The sequence below is a fragment of the Pristis pectinata genome, chromosome 5 (assembly GCF_009764475.1).
Source record: "Pristis pectinata isolate sPriPec2 chromosome 5, sPriPec2.1.pri, whole genome shotgun sequence".
NCBI lineage: Eukaryota > Metazoa > Chordata > Chondrichthyes > Rhinopristiformes > Pristidae > Pristis > Pristis pectinata.
In genome coordinates this window covers 83,212,854-83,233,725 of record NC_067409.1, presented here as the reverse complement: position 1 = coordinate 83,233,725, position 20,872 = coordinate 83,212,854, and the positions used below count along the sequence as shown (strand labels likewise).

General features: G+C 39.3%; 1 protein-coding gene across 1 annotated transcript in view; it reads right to left on the bottom strand.

Annotated features, from left to right (window-relative positions):
- The window catches only part of LOC127570262 (oxysterol-binding protein-related protein 10-like), a 118,075-nt gene that overhangs the window by 38,655 nt on the left and 58,548 nt on the right, over positions 1–20,872 (bottom strand). Inside the window, exons 5-7 of the mRNA XM_052015613.1 lie at positions 17,844–18,051; positions 12,944–13,101; positions 645–791 (exon numbers count right to left, since the gene is read on the bottom strand). Of these exons, the coding sequence (XP_051871573.1) occupies positions 645–791; positions 12,944–13,101; positions 17,844–18,051 (513 nt within the window). The remainder of the gene's footprint in view (positions 1–644; positions 792–12,943; positions 13,102–17,843; positions 18,052–20,872) is intronic.

The following is a 20,872-nucleotide window of genomic DNA, read 5'->3' as shown; positions in this document are numbered from 1 at the left end:
GAAAGCCAGGCTCTTTAAAGTATTTATTAAACTGTTGTTCCAGATACTATAGATTTCACTAAAATGACAACTGCAATTTAAAAGAAATGAAATAGGTCAAGTCAAGATGCTAATACCTCTGGCGCACCTATAGGCCTCAATACATTTCCCAATAAGACCTACTGCAGATGAACTGGTAGAATAGGATTAAACAATGCCAGAGATATGACATCATTACAGCATATATTTTAATTACCTTATCAGTAAATTAGTATCAGTATGCCAGCAAATCAAGGAACATTCTGCTACAGTCGGTCTTCATATTATTATAAATAGATCACCAAAGCATTGTAACAAGCTGCCATTCATCAAATCAATTCACAACACTTCAATAAGAAAAAACAATGTTTGTTTTGCTGCCTACTGAACTTTTCAGTTCATGGTCCTAAGTGGAAGGAATAGAAACACTTAAAATAGCCCATAATGGTTTATGTTGTCAGATGAGACTTTGAGTAAGGTACTTCTTGCATCTGTTGATCAATAGTTATTTTTCCCCCACAATTGTTGACTAAGTATGTAGCACCATTATCAAACAGCAAACACAACTCTTTATTCAGTATTAAATATATTTGATCTCAAGTTAAATGGACAATTTCATTACATACCCTAGTGAGATCCATGCCAAGTTTCAGTTGAGAAAGGAGGTGTAAAATAACACTCCGTTGATCATCCATGACTCCCAAATCATCTTCCACATTGTCTTCACTATCTGTTATCTCATCTTCAGGATTTATTAGTTCAGGACTTTGATGCTAATAAAAAGAATATTAAATTACTTAGATAATCAAATAGGATAGAAAAACATTTTTGAAAGATTGGACAGTTTTATACTAAATATCACGTTTCCTTTCCTGCCCCTCTTTTGCACTCTATTTCCCTTTCAGCAGAGAAAATAATATTACTGGAAGAACCAGTTAAGAGAGACTCCACAGCACAGCTTTGTTATTCCTGAGTTGACAACATCAGCTGTTGCCTTAGAAGAGAAAAGCAATGAACTCACTCTGTATGACTGCAAACTATCTGATCTCATATTAAAGTCTGCCATTACTCTAAATGCAGGGATTGTTATTGCAAGCTTATTGGCAGCAGGCAGACAGAGCTGGCAGCAGTTTCACAGAGCTGGCTGCTAGTTTTCTTGTACCCTCTACTCTCCAATCTACTGGATTAGAAATCAATTAGATATGAAACCATCCTTTTAAGTCATGTGACATCAGTACTCACAGCCAAAATTGCAAGCAGCATACTTAGCTTTGTGGGCACCACCTTAAGCAAGATTTAACTAGTTTCTTCTGGAAGCAAATTTGACTGCCTCTGCCTGCATTCATTGGCATCAGGTTTCCTGTTTATCCTTTATTCAGCATTTTTAAGTGTAACCAAATCACTATCATTTTTACCTCTCTATTTGCTACCATAACCCTAAGCAGGCTCTCCAGGCATGAAAAAGGCTCTTAATAGATGAACAGTTGAATAGATGTTCTTCATCCAAGACCCTTTGCAAATTCATGCCTGAAGAGCTTCAGCTGCCACTTATTTATACAAACCCTTTCAAGAGAGAAAAGCTTAATACTGTAAAAACCAAATTTGCACATTAGCATACAAGCATTAGAAAAAAATGCACATTTTACATCTAATGTCCATTGATCTATAGTTATTTTTTTTATCTATAAATAGTTATTTTATAACTAGCAAGTGAAGTAATTAAGATGAACTACTCTCTCAAATCTATCAATGCTCTAAAATATCCCCACATTGAGAAGAGAATTCCTGTGGCAATCCTGCCAATACAAATCTCTGAAGGAAACCTCTAGAAGTTAAGAAGAATTGGGATCAAATTCACAATTTTTAGTTTTTGTTTATCTAAACAAACCACACATAGACCTTCATTGCAACCATGTTTTTTGACAAATGGAAATCAGTTTGCTTGACGGATTACCAAAGTTTAAGACAGTTCAGTTTTCCATGGCTAAGTGCCAAGAAACTGGAATACGCCGATCCAAACACTCACCAAATGTTACCAAATTTTAAGTGTTGCATTGAAACTGTGGGCATTTCTCTCATAGGGAGAAATACACTTAGAAGGCATTGTACTTGTATGGCCTGCTTTGTAATCATTTGGAACAGAGTGTGATGTTCAGCTACCTTCTGCTTTCAGAGTTGCAAGAAAGACTTGAAAATAAAGTGAAGATGATATGTAACTGAGCACCAAGGGATTATAAGATAGACAAAAGGCTGCAGGACCTCAATAATGGTTTAAGTTCTCACAATCATGAGTACAAAACAACATTCAAATAGTTTAGCAGTAGAAGCCATTATATTATTAGAACTATTGACTGAAATAATTTCCTCAAATCAGAAAGATTTCATTAAAGGTGTGCATGCAATTTATGCACTGAAATTATAGGGACAAAATTGTATGGCCTATAAAAACATGTTAAATTGATGGTGGGCCTATTTGCTCCATTGCCACTGATACTCTATTTTCTTCCCTATAACCTAAAACATGTGCTCCAAAGTCATTAATCATCTGCATTTCCTGAGTACAGTATGTTAAGCACTATTCAACCAACACTGACATCTGGGCCCAAGCTCTTAAGAAAAACTAATCACTTAATCACACTGAAGTTTCCTGAATGAATACTTTTCATCAGTATTCACAGACTTTGTAGTTGGAGAATTCAGTGATGGAATGGGTGGAACTCTAGTGCAGGTCTCCATAAATAAAAGAGGTGGTACGATGCCTTGGTAGGATTAAAGGTGGATAAACACCTGGGACTGGATGGGATTTATCTCAGGCTGCTGCGAGGGGCAAGGGACAAGATCGCTAGGGCTCTGGCTGAGATTTTTAAATCTTTGCTGGACACAACTGAGATACCAGATTACTTGAGGTCAGCAGATGTGGCCCCCTTTTCAAGAAAGGCAGCAAGGGAAAAGCCTGGTAACGATAGACCTGTGTCTAACATCAGTGGTAGGAATAATACTGGGAAAAAAAACATTCTAAGGGAGATGATTAATAATCACTTGGAAAGGCACCTGGCTTTATCAAGGGCAGCTCCTGTCTGACCAATTTGATTGAATTCTTTGAAGAGGTAACAAAGAATATTGATGAGGGCAGGGCAGTAGATGTGATTTACATGGATTTTAATAAAGCCTTTGACAAGGTCTCACATGTGAGATTGGTTCAAAAAGGTTAGGGTCCATGGGATCCAGGGCAAGTTGGCAAACTGGATCAAAAATTGACTTGGCAATAGGAAGTTATTTTTGTAATGGGATAACTGTGACTAATGGACTCCCACAAGGATCACTGCTGGGACCCTTGTTTGTATCATAAATGACTTGGATATGGAAGTGGGAGGCAAGATCAGCAAGTTCACAGATGACGTGAAGATTTGGTGGAGTTGTTGATAGTGTGGAAGGTTGTCTTTGGTTGCAGAGAGATATTGATGTTTTGGTGAAATGGGTTGAAAAATGCAGATGTAATTTAATTCAGATAAATGAGTTGATGCATTTTGGGAGCACTAATGAGGCAATGACATACACCATGAATGGCAGGCTCTGAAGGAACAGAGGGACATACTAATTGAACACAAAGAACCTTGGCTTCTGCCAGCTCACCTTCCCCTTTGCTTCCTAATCTGATGGCACCTCCAAAAATTTTGACACCCCTGATTTCTACTGTAAAGTTGTATAGTCCAAAGTGAAGCTTCAGTATGTTTTATTTTTAATAATATATCTTCTCAATCTAGTGAACAGCACTAAGCACTAATCAGCAAATGGATAGTCATATGCCACTCAGATGTCATGCATGTTGGGTATACCGTTTCTGGTACTTCGAGTTGTCCTCCTTCAGGGGAGCATACCAACGTGCAACCGAGCTTGCAAAGGAGATCCTGATCCAATAAGTTAGCTGGAGGTTCCTATGCTATGAGAAACTGATGTTTTCCTCAGTGTCCAAGAGGCTTGTGTTACGGACTCGGTGAAAGTCCCTTTAAGATAGTGTGTGCGCGTGTATGCGTGCTTACGTCAACAGAAGATAAAGGACGTAATGACGTTGTTGAAGAAGTCAGAAGAAGGAAGAGAGAGAGAAAAAAAGGGAGAGAGACACTAGCCTGTTAGTTTCTCTATCGATGGATGAGAAACAATAACTGTGTCTGCCACTGAAATCCATGTATGGAAATTAGAAGTAATCCAGTGGAGTTCACTTTGTTGCTGACCTGTAGAAGGAAACAGGTATTTGTGTGTGGACGACCAAGATTCGGATGCTTTTCGGGGTGAGGAAGTCACTACCGAGTAAACACTGAAGTGTCGTTTGGGTTCCATCGTGGAACATTTGGATTTCGTAATTACTCTCTCTATGTTCTCTACATCTACGTCTTATCTTCAGACAACGGTGGTTGTTGAAGAAGCCTTTGCTCATGTTTCACCTTATGGCTTGCGGAACTGAACTTTAAGAACCATTCCTGGACTTGGAGTTTGGGACTTTGCCACACACACACACACACACACAAAGAGTTTAGTTTCTGGGGTTAATGTTCAAGGTTTAACATTTCTGAAGTATAACATACTAACATTTTTACTTTTATTTTATGTATTATCATAAGTAGTGATTAATAAAATAGTTTTTAACACCGAATCATGCTCAGTGTGTTTCTTTTGTTGCTGGTTCGTGACACTTGTAAGTGACCTTATAAGAGACAGGTAAAGAGACTGGTCGTCTCGAAAGTCCCACAACAGATACTATTTGCTCAATCGGAAGCACAAATCATGGAATAAGCGGCTCCAGCATCTATTAAGAAATTAAGCTGTTGTCCATTTACAGTCCAGGGAATGACAGACTCAAAACTTCACAACAGGCATTGTTGATCAAATAGATTATTTACAGTGAATTGCGTTTCCTGGGGTGGTGGTGGTGGTGGTGGTGGTGAAAACTGATAAATGTCAAAGTTGCCAAGGGCACTCTCAAGCCCAGTGGGCAGGTCGTCCACAAACAAAACAAACCCTTCGCAGACCTCCAGTCCTCTGCCCCTACCACATCCACCACTCCGACCACAGGCTTGTCAACATGGGGCAGCCGCCAATGCTGACACAAGTGCCTTCTTGTCCCCACCTCTGCTAATGGGCTTAGATTTCTGATGTTGTAACTGCCTTTGGCAATGTCACAAAACACTCATGATTTTATGCAAATCTCTGCCTTCCCATCCCACATAAGTAACAGTAAACATCTCCTTCATCCTGGGTTGCAATCCATTTACAATAGCATTTATCAAGGCAGGCATCCCTGCCTCTGGTGTTATTCCGGAATGTTTTTGAAATAGGGTATGTATGTGTTCTACATAATTATTAAAATCTTCATCTGCCCTTTGCACAGTACTGTGCATCTTATGCCAATCTACAGTGCAAGGGAAACACTCCCTCAAAGTGCTTGCTAGGTTAGTTCAGAGTGTAGTTAAATCAATGTGTTGCCCATCCCCCAGCCACTGAGCATTCTAACTTGTTTCCACCAAGTAGACCCCAAACAGGCATCCATTACTACATATATATCATCAACATTAAGGGTATGGCACTTAGAGGATTTCCATCTTACGAATAAACCTTTCTACATCCTCCTTGGGATCAGGAATCGCCTGCACTACGGACCTGTAATTCAGAATTAGACTATGGCCTGTAAACATGGGCTGTCTCTCTGGTTGGTGCTGGAAATGCATGTGTGGGGTACAGGCCCACACTATAATCATGGGATCCAGTGTGTTCTGTTACCCAGACCTTCATTCAGCGAACCAGCAAACACCCGCCACCCTCCACCACCCCCACCCCCAGCGTCTCCCATAGTACTAATCAGGAGCCTCCGACTATGGCGGGGCACTGGCTGGTGCAGATGTCACAGAGTACTCATAACTGTGCAACAAGGGTGGCAAGGGTACAGAGGCTTATAGTCATCCAGTTCATCCTCAGATCCTGGTACCAGTTGTTTCTTGTTAAACACCGAGGTAGACACCATTATCCTTGCCTGCTCTTTCTGTCTTTCCCTTTCCTCCAGCAATTTTTGTACACTTTCCTTGTTTTTTCTACGGGATTCATCTAACCGTTTCTGCATCTCACTTCTCCAGTGATTAAATGCAGACCAACCCACATTTTTCTTACTTTTACCCTTTCCGTTAATACATTCTGTAAACACTCTAGACAGTCCACATTGAATGTACCGCCCAGAGGGAACAATTACCCGCTCTCTACATCCACCTTTCCCATTTCCCTACGTACTTTACACTCTCTGGGCCAGAATACAAAAACATACAAGTTGCCGTTGTGCCCTGAGGGGTGGGGGTGGTGGTCTGGGACAGTCCTTTGACAGAGCTTCCCCTATTTTAATTTTAATTTCACTCACACGTTCATTCACATTCACACATAAAATTCGCACTCTTACCCACGATGGTCCTTTTCCCTATTCTCTCTATGGGCCTCGACCCAGGTACCTTAGTCAGGGACTTGAACTTCCAACTGTCACGACTCTCCTGGTAGGACCTTGTTCCTGAACGAGGAATTTGAACGTCCCATCACAATTGCTACCCTCTTTGGCGACTAATGTGATGGTGTACTTCAACTACTCCACACAGGAATAAATTTACCTTCCAGCGACAAACTCAGTCCTACTTGCTCAAATATGAGCTGCCGCAGACTTAGGACTGGTTGGTCGCCAGGGCTCATCTTTGTTTTCCCGTTTAGCGAAGCCAAAAGGTGAGCCATCTCAGTGGAAACTCCAAGAAACCATTATCGCCAATCAACTGGACTCCAACAACTTGCATTCATTTCCCACTCAAATTTTATTTAGTTATGCACAAGGAGGGTAGCATGGTCCCAGTCACTGAACAAGTCTAAAACTTCTGCTCAGGATTGTCAATTTTATACAGACAGTGACCAATTGAAATCTTGCGCACTTTCTAATCCCTTATTAACATACATAGAATTTTAAAAAAATCACCAATCATGATACATTTTTACAGGCATTAATCTGATCAAAAGCAGCCAATTATACCTTAGTTTCAGTAAGGAGTAACTGTCCAATAGTTTCTGCGTGCTTTCCAATCCTTCATTAGCATCTTTATCTTGTCTGGTCTGCTGAGTCTGCTCATGTCCTTGGTATTTCATACTGTTCAAAGGGGAGTTTATTCTTCCAAGGACCTTGTCCTGTACAGCTGCAGGCTAGCTGCACACCATCTTAACCCTTGCCATGTCACAGCTTCCACAGCCTGGGGGATTAGGAGGAGAGCCACTATTCTCACCCTGGGAAAAAGACTGTGACCATCCACCTTATCTATGCTCCTCATGATTTTATAAACCTCTATAAGGTCACCCCTTAACCTCCTTCACTGCAAGGAAAACAGTCACTGCCTATCCAGCATCTCCCTATAACTCAAGCCCTCCAGTTCTGGCAACGTACTCGTGAATCTTTTCTGCACCCTCTTTAGCTCAATCACATGCTTCCTATAATATGGCAACCAGAAATGCGTACAATATTCCAAGTGCAGTCTCATCAATGTCTTGTACAGCTTTAACATGACATACTAACTCCTGTACTCAATGCCCTGTCCAATAAAGGCAAGTGTGCCATGCGCCTTCTGCACTACCTTGTCTTACCTGTGCCGCCACTTTCAGGGAACTATGTACTTGTGCCCCTAGGTCTCTTTGTTTTACAACAATTCCCAAGGCCTGCTTATGTCCTGCCCTGGTTAAGCTTCCCAAAATGCATCACTTTGCACTTCTGAGTTAAATTCCACCTGCCATTCATCTGTATGCAGGTTTAGATCGCTTCGTTTGCTGAGTTGTAGCAAATATAATTGAACACTGTGCAATCACCACCCTTCTAATCTTTTGATGAAAGCAGCCTTTTAGCAAGCAGCTGAAGAAAGGGCAATCTCCTTGGCTGAACTGAGGAACTCCTACAGCAATATCGTGGAGCTGGAACTACAGCAACCACAACCATCTATTTGCTGAGGCATAACATCAACCATTGGAGTGTTTCACCATGATATCAAAGCCTCCTTGATGCCATGTATAGTCAAATGCTGCTTTCACGTGAAAAGCAGTCACACTTGCCTCATCTCTGGAATTTAACTCTCTGGTCCATGTTTAAATTACAGGCTGTGATGAAGTGATGAGGTCTGGATTGGACGATCTTTGCAAAACGTGAAATGAATTGCATACATGAATATCACCTAAATGGCTTTATCGGTGACATCAATTTGGCTGATTAATGAAAGTAAACTGATGATGCCAGATTGGATTTATTCTGGTTTTTTTTTTAAACAGTACATCCTTGGGTATATTTCCATATTATAGTCATAAAGTATAGAAACAGGCCCTTCAGCCTACCATTCAAAGCTGAACATCAAGTACATATCCATTCTAATCCCATTTACCAACACTTGGTCCATTGCCTCATATACCTTGGTGATACAAGAGCTCATCTACAAACTTCTTAGGTGAGAGTACCTACCTACACCACCCTTCAGGTGAAAAGGTTCTTCCTTGGATTCCCTTGAAATCTCTTACCCTTACCCCAAATCTATACCCTCTAATTTTAGATAACTAAAATTTCCTGCCATCTACCGCATCTATGCCCCTCATAAATTTTGATATTCTTCTATCAGTTCCCATCTTCAGCCTCCTCCACTCCAAGGAAAACAAACACAGCCTATCCAGTCATTCCTCCCAACTCATAACTGAAAAACTCCATCAGAGACAATATCCTGGTGAATCTCTTCTTTTCCTACAACCCAACATCTCCCACCCCCCTCAAAATGAAATCTCATTCTTCCTATAGCCAACCAGAATTGTGTACTGTTCCAGCTGTAGCCGAACCAAAGTTTTATAAAATTGAATCATAATCTCCCTGCTTTTATATTCTGTACCCTAGCTAATGAAGAAAAGTATCCCTTAAGTCTTGTTCACCACTATCTATCTGTGCTGCCATCTTCAGGGTTCCTTGGACTTGTACACCAAGTCCCTGCTCCTCAATACTCCCTTGGGCCCTAGCCTTATTAGTCCTCTGCATCACGTCAAACTTATCAGGATTAAGTTCCATCCGCCACTGGTCTACTCATCTTACCAACTAATCAATATCATCCAGCAGCCTATGACTATCATCCTCACTGTCAACAACACTACCAATCTTCTCATAATCTGCAAACTTACTAATCATACCTCCTACATTCATGTCTAAGTGGTTGATCTATATAACAAACAACATGGGCCCCAACACCAATCCCTGCAGTACATTGCTGGTCATAGACCTCCAATCACAAAAGCGACCCTCCATCATCACCTTCTGTCTCCCATTACCAAGCCAATTTTGGATCCATTTGCTAACTTGTCTTGGATCCCATCTTCTCTACTCCAATCAATAGTTTGTTACCTCTTTGAAAAATTGGTCATATGAATCTCCCACTAACAAAGCCACGCTATCTTTGATTTCCAAATGTAGATTCATCCTGTTCCTCAGATCTTTTTCCAGTAACTTCCCTACTTACAGGCCTGTAATTACCTGGCTTATCCCTGCTGTCCTTCTTAAATAAGGAATCTATATTTTCTATCCTGCAGTCATCAGGTACCTCATTTGTGACCAGCAAAGATATAAAAATCTGTCAGAATCCTAGAAATCTCTCCCCCTAACCTCCCAGAGCAGATTGGGATAGATTTCACCACACCCTGTGGATGTAAACACCTTAAGATATCTAATACCTTCTTTGCTTTTAATGCTATAATATTCTAGAATTTCACCATCCCCCTCCCCAAATTCTCCAACTAGAACATCCTTTTCCTTAATGAATACAGATGAGAACCATTCATTTAAGACCTCATCTACATCCTTTGGCTCCATGCACAGATTGCCATTTTGGTCTCTCTCTTTTCCTAGTTACTCTCTTGCCCTTAATATATGTATTTATGAAATGCTTTTGGCTTTTCCATAATCTTGTTCTCCTGGTAATATTTCATGCCCTCTCCTTGACCTCCTAATTTTTTTTTTAATTAGCCCTGTTACATTCCACATTCTTGTGGGCCTTTCCAGTTTTCAGTTCTCTATACCTGCCACGTGCTTCCTTTGTTTTTCTTCATCCAGTCCTCACCATCTCTCAACATTCATGGTTCCTTGGGCTTGCTGTTCAAAACTTCCACTTATATGGGAATATGTTGGTGTGATCTCATTATTTCACCTCTGAATGACTCACACCTGTCCAATGTAGAGCTAGCTGCAAGCAGTTATTCCCAGTCTACCTTGCAAGGTCTTGTCTTGTGTTACAGAGTCAATCAGCACATAAACAGGCTTTTCAGCCCATCCTGTCCATGTTGACCATCAAGTACCTATCTCTATTAATCCCATTTACCAGCACCTGGTCTGTAGCCTTCAATAGCTTGGCAATTTAGGTGCTTGTCTAGATACTTCTTAAACATTGAGAGTCTCTGCCTCCACCGCCCTCTAAGATGATGCATTCCAAATTCGAACCGGCCTCAGTGGAAAAAAAAATTCTTCCTTATATCCTCTCTAAAACTCTTGCCACTTATCTTAGACCTATGCCCTCTGGTTGTAGACATCTGTTTTCAGGAGAAGTTTACTACTGCCTACCCCGTCTAATTTTGTACACCCCCATTGAGACCTCCCTCAGCCTTCTCCACTGCAAGGAAGAAAACCAGCCTATCCAGTCTCTCCCCATAACCAAAACACTATCTCAGGAAGTATCCTGATGAATCTCTCCTGCACCCTCTCCAGAGATACTGAAATTGGCCTTCCCTCAATTTTCAGACTGACTTAGCTCTTTCTATATCCATCTTGAAATGTGTCGGGTTATGTCACTATCTTCAAAATGCTCCATTCAACTCTCAACCACATGCCCAGCTAGATTCACAAAGTTTATGTCCAGTATTGTCTCTTCTCTGGTAGTACTGGCTCAAAAAGCTCTCCTGGATACATTTTAAAAATTTCACCCCCTCTAGCCTTTCACTCTAAACCAATCCCAGTCAAGACTGGGAAAGTTGAAATCCTCCACTACTATAACCCTTTTACCCTTACATCTCTGATTTGTCCTCATATCTGCCCCTCTATCTCCTGTTGACTGTTGGAAGTCTGTAATATAACCCCAGCAAAGTTGACGCCCATTTTTTGTTCCTAACCTCTATCCACATGGCCTCATTTGAAGAGCCATCCAGGATATCCTTCCCTCATTACTGCTGTAATGAACTCCTTAATCAACATTGCAAGCCTTCTCCTCTTTTGCATTCTTCCCCTATCAGACCACAACCATCACCCCACCACACCTGAAGATTCTATACTTCAATAATTCTTGGGTGAATACCAGTGTTGTAAATCTGCTGGAACATGTTGGCTAGAAACACAAGTCTACGGTACTGCTCACAATGTGGCCTTCCCTACAAAGGGGTGGATAACTGCCATGAGAAACACCTCCATTCAGTCCACTAGAATGACACAGAGCTTCCAGTCTAACTTTTTTTGGCTTCAGCCTCCTTTACTGTTCCACTAAAGCTCGAGGGTGAGCGGACTAGGCTAGGACAAATTACATCTTGCTGGATTCAACCTTGTGTTCAACAATTTTAGGAACATCAGCATTTCCATTTCAATTTTCCAGCATTCTTCAGCTAACTTTAGACAAAATTATTCAGCATACCCCAGTTACACCTTCTGCACCTTTTGTTCTCACTTGTCCTATTATCAAAAACTCATCAACTTAAATAATTCTATTCCACCCTCTATTGATGTTGCCTGACCTGGCTAGTATTTTCCACATCTTGTGTTTTTATTTCAGACATTTCTTTCATAACAACTATAAATACACACACACACACACACACAAAAACACAGTGTCTGATCAATTTTAGTAGCATTTTCAAGAGGTGTTGGGTTTTCATTAATTTTTTAAAATATTGATTTATTTTAAAACTTTTATTTTTTTCACCATTTCAAAATGCTTTTAAATATCAGCAAGATTCAATTTATAGTGAAAGCTTGGGTTAGTTCTATTTCAGCTTCATGTAGGCAGGACTTGTTCTGATTATCTACTGTATATGATCTCATTATACATGGAAAGCCCTGTGAATGTAGAAGTTCTCACCTTAAGGGAACAAGATGGCTCAAAATTGCACATTTCTACTAAAGGAACCACAATTGGCAAGTACAAACTTTGTACAGAGGTCAGTGCTTCACCAGCAATTCACCACTGACTGCAAGCTCTGGTCCCATGATATTCCTAAGTTTCCACTCTTATTCAGCAGCTCTGTGTCATTCTAGTGGACTGAATGGAGGTGTTTCTCATGGCAGTTATCCACCCCTTTGTAGGGAAGGCCACATTGTGAGCAGTACCGTAGACTTGTGTTTCTAGTTCACAAAACTTCTATACATGTATAATGCATAAGACAATGATATGTCAATTACACAGAAATTGCAATAAGGAATATGGCACAGCTAGTAGAGTTACTGCCAAACAGCTGCAGCAACCTGGGTTTAATCCTGACCTCTTGTGCTGTTTGTGTGAAGTTTGCATTTCGACCCATGACCATATCAGTTTCCTCTGGGTGCTCAGATTTCCTCCCATATCCCAAAGACATGTGGATTGGTAGATTAATTGGCCACTATAAATGGCCTTTGGTGTATGGGTGAGTGATAGAACCTGGGGGGATTTGATGGAAATGTGGAGGGAATAAAATGGGACTAATGTAGGATTAGTGTAAAAGGATGCTTATTGATCCCATTTCCCTGCAGTATGCATAACTCTAAGCATTCAGTGATGTAATTTATCTTAAGTTACAAAGTAAAGAAATTGATGATAAACTAAACTCAAATCTACACAGTACCAAAACCCTTTCTTTAAATTCTTACATTAAAAAAGTATATTTGGCTTACCTCAGAGGGCTGCTGGAGAACTTGGTTGACCTGACTAGGTGTTGCAGACCACACAATGTTTACATTCGTTGAAGGCAAAGAAGGTGAAGAGCACACATTTCCATTCTTCAGTTGCTCAGCTGAACGTGACCTTGGTCCTTGCCATCCTGACATACTATCTGATGTAAAACCAGCAGTAGAATATTACCAACTCCACATTTTGGAAGGTAAACTTGTCTATATCATATACATTAAAAGGACTTCACACCAATAATCAGATTTTCTGCATTCTAATTTATGGATTATTTATGTAAGAATCTTTAAAGCAAAGCAATTGATATGCTGCATATTTTGTTTTGAAAGCTATTACACAGCATATCCAGAAACATTTTAAATTCTAGCTTCACCAGTCGTTGTTGTTTGGTCATACATTTAGATGCATACCAACATGACCTTGTTATGCAAGAATTAACATCATGACTTTGAAAGTCCTGTCAAGAACACAGAACAAGCAATTAATGCTTAACTTGTCATGTAACCTGATGGGCAAAACAAAGTAATCCAAAAAGAAAATATATAGTCACCACAAATAACTTAACTGCTGATGCATTTGCATTTCAATGTTAGACAAGGTGGATGAGTAGCATGTCATGTCTAGTCATGGTTACCATTTCCCACAAAATTATCTTTAAAAACTTGGTCAAGCTTTAATCTTGTATTGGACCTATGGCTGCTGGTGTACAGAAGGGACAAAAGAATAGGCTATATTGGTGCACGATCTGTGAATACATTTATGCATTTATTAAAATCAATGACATTTCCCAAAGAATTATTTTGAAAATAGTCATTCTGCATCTGTAATGCACTTACTGAAAGGGCAATGGAGGTAGATTCCATGGGAACTTTCAAAATGGAACTGGATTTATATTTAAAAGGGTAACATTTACAAGGTAAAGGGAACAATAAAAAGACTGGGACTGACTGGATAGCTCTTTCCAAGAGTTGTCCAGACATAATGGATTGAATGGCCTCATGTGCTACAAGATTCTGTGAATCACAAGATTACACAAAAGATTTTTTTTAAATTTGGAATTACAGAACTTTGCTATATGGGCCAAGATTGACAGGGAAATTATAAAAGTTACTTAGGAACTATTAAAAAGGGCAATTTATCTGAAAATACAGCTCCAAAACAGCAAACTATTAATAATTTGATCCAGTTTTCAAGATTAAAAATAAGTTTGCTAAAGTTGATACTTTATCTCATTTGTGCTTTTATCCCTCCAGATTACAAACTTTTCCCATATTCAGTGACCTTAATCATCTTTCCCAGATATGCAATGTTGTTCATTCTATATAAAGATATCCTTATTACCATCGCTCCTAAATTAGTCCTTCACTCCCCTGAAGTCTTAAGCTTATTGCCCATGCGGAATCTTCACTTTCATTGTCCGTGTAACCATATTGCACTAGAAGGTCCACCACAGATCACTAGAATCTTAATTGACCTTTTTTTTTGCTTCCTAAAACTAAAGAACAAATATACTAACACAATCAAAGTAACAAGATAGTTAAAATAATGTTGGAGGCAATCAGAGATAAAAATTTCCAACTAAGGTACAAGTCATGAGAGAATACTGAATGAGCAAGGGACAGAAACGAGCAGTGCGGAGTTGGAGCACTGAATGAGGGTCTCCACCCGAAATGTCAACCTTCCCTTTGCTTGCACAGATGCTGCCTGACCCACTGAGTTCCTCCAGCAGTTTGTTTTTTGATACTGACTGAGTAATATGCGTTTGCTTGTACAGAAAATGAAATTAATGTTGGAGGAGAGAAAAGGGGAATAACAGGTATTTCAAAAATTCAAAATAGATGGAAAGGAAGAGCTGGCATCAATTGAAGTTAATAAATCATCCAATCCACTGGGCTAGAATCAGATTGCTAAGAGAAGGGTGGAAATTAAAGCAGTTCTGTGTCATCATCATCCTCAAATACAGGAACAGGGCAGAAAACTTGAGGATTGCAAAAAAAGAGGAATAAAAACTTGGAAACCACAAGCCAGTCAGTCTAAACTCAATAAAGTTAAAAATTCTAGAGACAAAATTACATGGCTAGAATAAACAGCCAAATGGTTTTAAGGTAAATTGTATTTAACATCATTCAGTTACATCCACTGATGTGGGCAGTGGAGGACTTTGAAAAGGCATTTGATGAAGTATCACATAACAGATTAATTTGGAGACAGAAACATATGGTATTCAGGAGAAATAGTAATTCGGATCCAAAAATTAACTGAAGTCAAAGAATAATGATTAATATTTTTGACAGATGGAAAGATCTCTCAGGCATTCAGGCCATTGCATTTCTTGATTGATATAAATGATACAGATTTGGGTAAAAAAAAGTAGAACTTTGAAGTTTGTGTACAATATAAAACAGTCAAAATTGTCAAACGGGATAGTAGCAAACTTCAGGAGGATACATAAAGACTAAAGAACAGACAAACATGACAAACACAATTTAATGTGGGTTAGTTATCAACTTTGAAGTTATTAACTTTGGGAATAAAATACAGAGAAACATAACCTAAATGATACATTTCTGAGGCAGAGGGTGAGAAGAAAGAACCAAGGTGTATGAGTGCAAATCTTTTGAGGAAGCAGACCATATCAATAAGGCAGTTAAGATCTTAGCTTTGTAAATAAAGGCACAACAAAAAAAGTCCTGTTAAATCTTAAGTTAGATCTAAGATGACGTACTGTGTACAATTCTGGTTACTGCACTTAGGAAAACATTGGAGAGGGTATATTGGAGATTTACTAGGATATTAGCCAGGATTAAGGAGCTTGGTTATGTTAAAAGATTGCAGAAGCTGGGATTGTTCTTGAAGCAGAGAAAATTAAAAGATCGAAGCAGCATTCATAATTATTTTCCTGCATTGAGACCAGTTGCTGTTCAAAGATTAAAGATTTACGGTAACTAGCAAAAGAATAGAAGGAACCCGGATAAATTTCTTAACACCACAGGATTAATATCTAGAAACACTGTCTAAAAATTGACAAATCATATTTTATAATAAGTCAAAAGGCAACTGGGACATACTTGGAGAATTTAGAAAGCTTCTGCAGGTGAATGGGGTGTAGGCACTAAATGAGCCAACACTTTTAAATAGGTGGCACAAGCACAATATGCTAAATAGCCTCATTTGACACTGAAGCTCAATAAGTTCTTTCCTGCCAATTTTACCAGGTCTGCATATTTGTCTTGCATACAAACTAAAACTGCAGCAATTCAGTTATGGATTTTGTCTATCCAGATGCACAGTAAACATAGTCTTCACTGTGCGCCAACTCCAAGAAAAGTGCAGGGAGCATCATCGGTCACTATATACTGTCTTTTACAACCTCATTGAAGCCTTTGACTCCATCAATCAGGAAGAACTATGGAGTACCCACCTACAATTCAACTGCCCACAGAAATTTGACTCCATTTTACAGTTGTAGCGTAACAACCTGCAAGCCACAACAGATGAATAATAAAGTCAATCTCAGTGAAGACTGCTGCTTAAGAAGGGTGCATCATTGACCCAAAACTTTTCTCACTGTGATGCTGCATCCTATCTCCAACAAACCTCCTCCACAGTTACAATAATGGGAAATGTTAATCCTATGGCAACTACCAAGGTCACTCCAACATCAGTAGGTGAGCAGCACCATACAGATGACACTTGCATTTGCACACACATTTTGAGACCAAGCGGAGTTGTTTACTCAGGTGAGAAGATGGGCCTCACACTCAACATCCACAAAACAAATGACTTCTACCAGCCTGCCCTGCTGCAGTATGCTACATTCCAAAAATAAAAGCTTCATGTCCAGATCCTGGAAACGTGGACCACTTCCCATATTTCTGGAGCCATCTCATGGCAAAGGCAAACAGCGATGTAAAATTCACCATCACCTTCAATGTGCCAGCATTGCCTTTGGTCGATTAAGGAAAAAGATATTTGAAGATCAAGAGCTCAGGCCCAGCATGAAACTTGTGGTCTGCTGGGCAGCAGTGATCCCTGCCTTACCATGCATTTCTAGGCCTGGGCAATCTATAGTAGGAAAGGTACTAACAAGGCAGTCTCTGCAAAATTCTCCAAATTCAGTCGGAGATCAACAAGTGAACACCAGTGTCTTCTCCTTTGCCAACATTACCAGCATTGAGGCCCTAGTTACACTTAATTGCCCACACGGAGCAGTCCACATTATTCGCATACTCAGCATCGAATGCCTGAAATACATGCTCTATTTCTGAACTCTGTCATGGGAAGAGATTGCCAGGAGACAGAGGAAATACAACAGTCTTACTGACTCTAGGGAATCTCTGGCCCATGAGCAGCATTCAGGGTGGTATTGAAAACAGTCCATGAATCAAGAGCAGAAAGAAGACCTTTGTAAGGGGTAGAAGCAACTCACCACCTCAAACTAACCACCCAATATCCCAGTCAGCCACCTCCTTCCCCACCTGTGGATGTTCACACATTTGTCTCATCAGCCACCTCAGGACCAAATCTGGAGTGGACACAAGTCATCCTCAATCCCGAGGGACTGCTAAGAAGAACATGACAATATTGTGTAAGGTACTCAAATCTGATCAGTGAGCAAAAATATTATCCTGTGACAGACTTTTCCAGATGCTCAAAAGAGGAAGAAAAATCACTTCTCTCAAATAAGAATTTATCATTATGCTTGGGTGTGTCAACCATTCATTTCTCCTAATTTACATTCTCTGGGTTCCATCTTGAGAACCAACACATCAAAACGTTGATTAGCTACCAATGAGGCCAACTAGAACTACCATTCAAAACTGCAAGTTATACGATGAGACTGGGAAGTCCTTAGTTACCACCAATTCACAGCACCATAAAACTCACCCGTTGATAATCTTTTGTTGTGCTGGGCTGCTTGCTGTGCGTTTTGCTGTAGAATGCTCAAGCAATCACCAAGGCAGCTCATGGTAGCAGCTGAGGTAGCTTTCAAAAGAAGCAAATCTTGATCCAATGCAGACAGAGGCCCAGAAGGTGGGAGAGATTCTATTGAATGCACAAGGTTCTTCAGTTGTCCTTCTGCCTGGCTCATCATCTATTGAAAACAGAAATGAGTTATGAATTTCAGTGGACTCAAGAGAAAACGACAAGAAAAAATTTCATCAAATCCGGAAGTAATCAATATTTCTCTGACAACAGATTTCCAAGGATGACACTACACGAAATTAGTTTTTCCAATAAGGGTCACAATGAAGAACTGCAGTGGCACTTCACACCAAAATGAAAACTTAATCTAAATAAAATGATTATAATCCAAGATTATGAACAATGAAAGCTTTAAACTGTTTATATTTGTTTTACCACATTCACAATTACAAAAATAAAGCTCCAAAATCAAATAATTGTATTTTTTAAGTACATGGATATTACAGCAAATACTGGTAGTTCTGTACAATAAATACTTTACAATTATACTGGCAACAGATTTAAACAGGTAATAGGTAACTATTCTGTCACACTCAATACGTTTCTCCATTATCAATAACAGAGAAAATGATTCCAATTTCTGCATATAAAAAAATCTTCTTCTGCTTGGAACTGCCAGCATTTACATCCAGAACTACCACAGCAGGTTGGTGTTGTGACATAATTAGCTGTCAAAACATTTTTCTGAGATTTACAATTGGAACACCCTATATTGTGAATGCCTCACTAATCAGATCAGAACTGGCTTTATTCAGGAAATTCCCATCAAGGAATCTGTTCAAAGTAAGATCTTGTTTCGCAAGTAAATGATTGCAGGTGGCTCACTACTCAAAGGAAATAGCAAGCCATTATAAAATTCCTTAAAAGAATGACAAGGTAATAATAATCGAAAGAGAAGTGCGTAGTAGTGTGTGAATAAAATGTTACTAAATGTAACAAGGACAAATATTAATAAGCAACAGAAAAATACCCAATCCTTGTTTTTTTCCTCTAAATTCAAATTACATTAACAAGGACATCAGTTATACAAATAGAAACATCCTCCTCACATCAGTCATACATGTGTTTGAAAATATTAAAAATGCCATTTTCACTACTGTGCAAATAAGCTTTAAATTTCCTCATGACTACATTTTCCATAATGTTCCTACAGAGAAGTTACAGACACAACTTCAAAGCCTGAAATATTTATTAAACTATATTTTCACAATCAACATTATCTAGAAATTTAACAGGTCCAAATCACTATGGCTGGTTTGCTGAAGGAAAAAAAATGGTTTCCTAAATTGCAAATATTAGAAGTTACAATTCCTGCCAAATAGCATTTGTATGAAAAGAGAAGATTGCTTTTTAATATAGATTTCACCATATGATCACAGACTTTTATCCCCACTTCTGGAGCAGACTTCCATACATATACTAGGTAAATTCTGCACATCTTTCACTGTTCTCAGTTTTTCCATTCTAATTAAAACAAAACATTTCATTTTGTCAGCTTAATTTCTTTGTTTTCAGTACAAAGTTTTCTTTGCAGGTCTCATCAAGTCTCCAATTTAACATTAATGGTGGAGTCATGTTCTCAAATAATTCCACAGTTTATTAATTCAGATACAGCCTGGAATTCAGACTTTTATTTAATCTGTACTAGGAATTTACTATTCTAAATTCTCTTTGCATTATGTTGAGAATACCCCTTGGAATGAATGGGCAAACTCTGGATTTTAGCTTGATCCATCCACAACAGAAGGGAATAGCTTCAATTGATAATACATTGTAATAAATAGGGATGAGAATAGGTGGAGACAGAGGAGGTCTGAAAGTTGAGTGTAATGAGAAATCATGCAAAATGGTAAAGCTACTGTGGCATGAGGGTCCAGAAAAATGCATAAAACTATCTTATGTAAGGCCACCAACATGAAGTTTTTCATAAATCTTCCTGTGTCACAGTTTACAAATATTACTTTAAGCATTTGAGTGCTTTCCTCTCGAAACCCATTAACTTCAGTTTTACCAGGCAGCTTGGTACCACTCAATCAAATGTTGCCCAACATCATACATTCACCCTCACCTCATTGCTGGAAGGCAGCTCTTTGATTTGCATTTGTAATGAGGCGTGGCTAAATCAAACTGGATGTTGGTAAGCAGCTTCTTGGTGGGTAAGTGCCACTTGATAACACCATCAATGGCATATTCCATCACTTGGTTGATGATTGAGAGTCGAACGATTGGGTGTTAATTAGCCAATTTGGTTTGCTGGGCTTTTTATGGACATGAGATACCTCAACAATTTTCAATTGTCAATTAGAATTCCAGTACTGTAGATGTTCTGAAACAGTTTGGCTTGAGGCATGGCAAGTTCTAGAGTGCAAGTCTTTAGTACTAAATCCAGGATATTTTCAGGTCCCAAGCATTTGCTGAATCTAACACTTGGGATATCACACTTCCTTGGAATCACGTGGAGTGAATCAAATTGATCAAAGACTGCTTCAGTAATGCTGGGGATCTCAGAAGGATACCAGTAAAGTTCATTCGCTTGGCACTTCTGGCTCAACATAGTTGCAAATACTCAGCCTCACCCTGGCATTCACTTACTGGGCACTGACAAGGTTAAGGACAGTGAAATTCTTAGACTATCTCCTGTTTGCTGGAGGAACAATATATTTCCCCTCAAAGCAGTTTAGGCCTGCTTTAAACAGTGCCAACTGAGTTTCAAGAGATGCTAGACATACACTGTACTGGCCTCCTGCTAAGAGTAATGAACAGAACAGGCTGCAGACAAGAATAGCTAGAAGTACAAAATTGTTATGTTGCCTGCATTAGAACCAGTAGGACCAGGTTAATCACACAAAACAAATACCACCTGTTTTTATTTACAGAGCAAATCTCCTCTGATTAAAGTTATTACGCAAAATATGTGGGTTGCTGAGTTC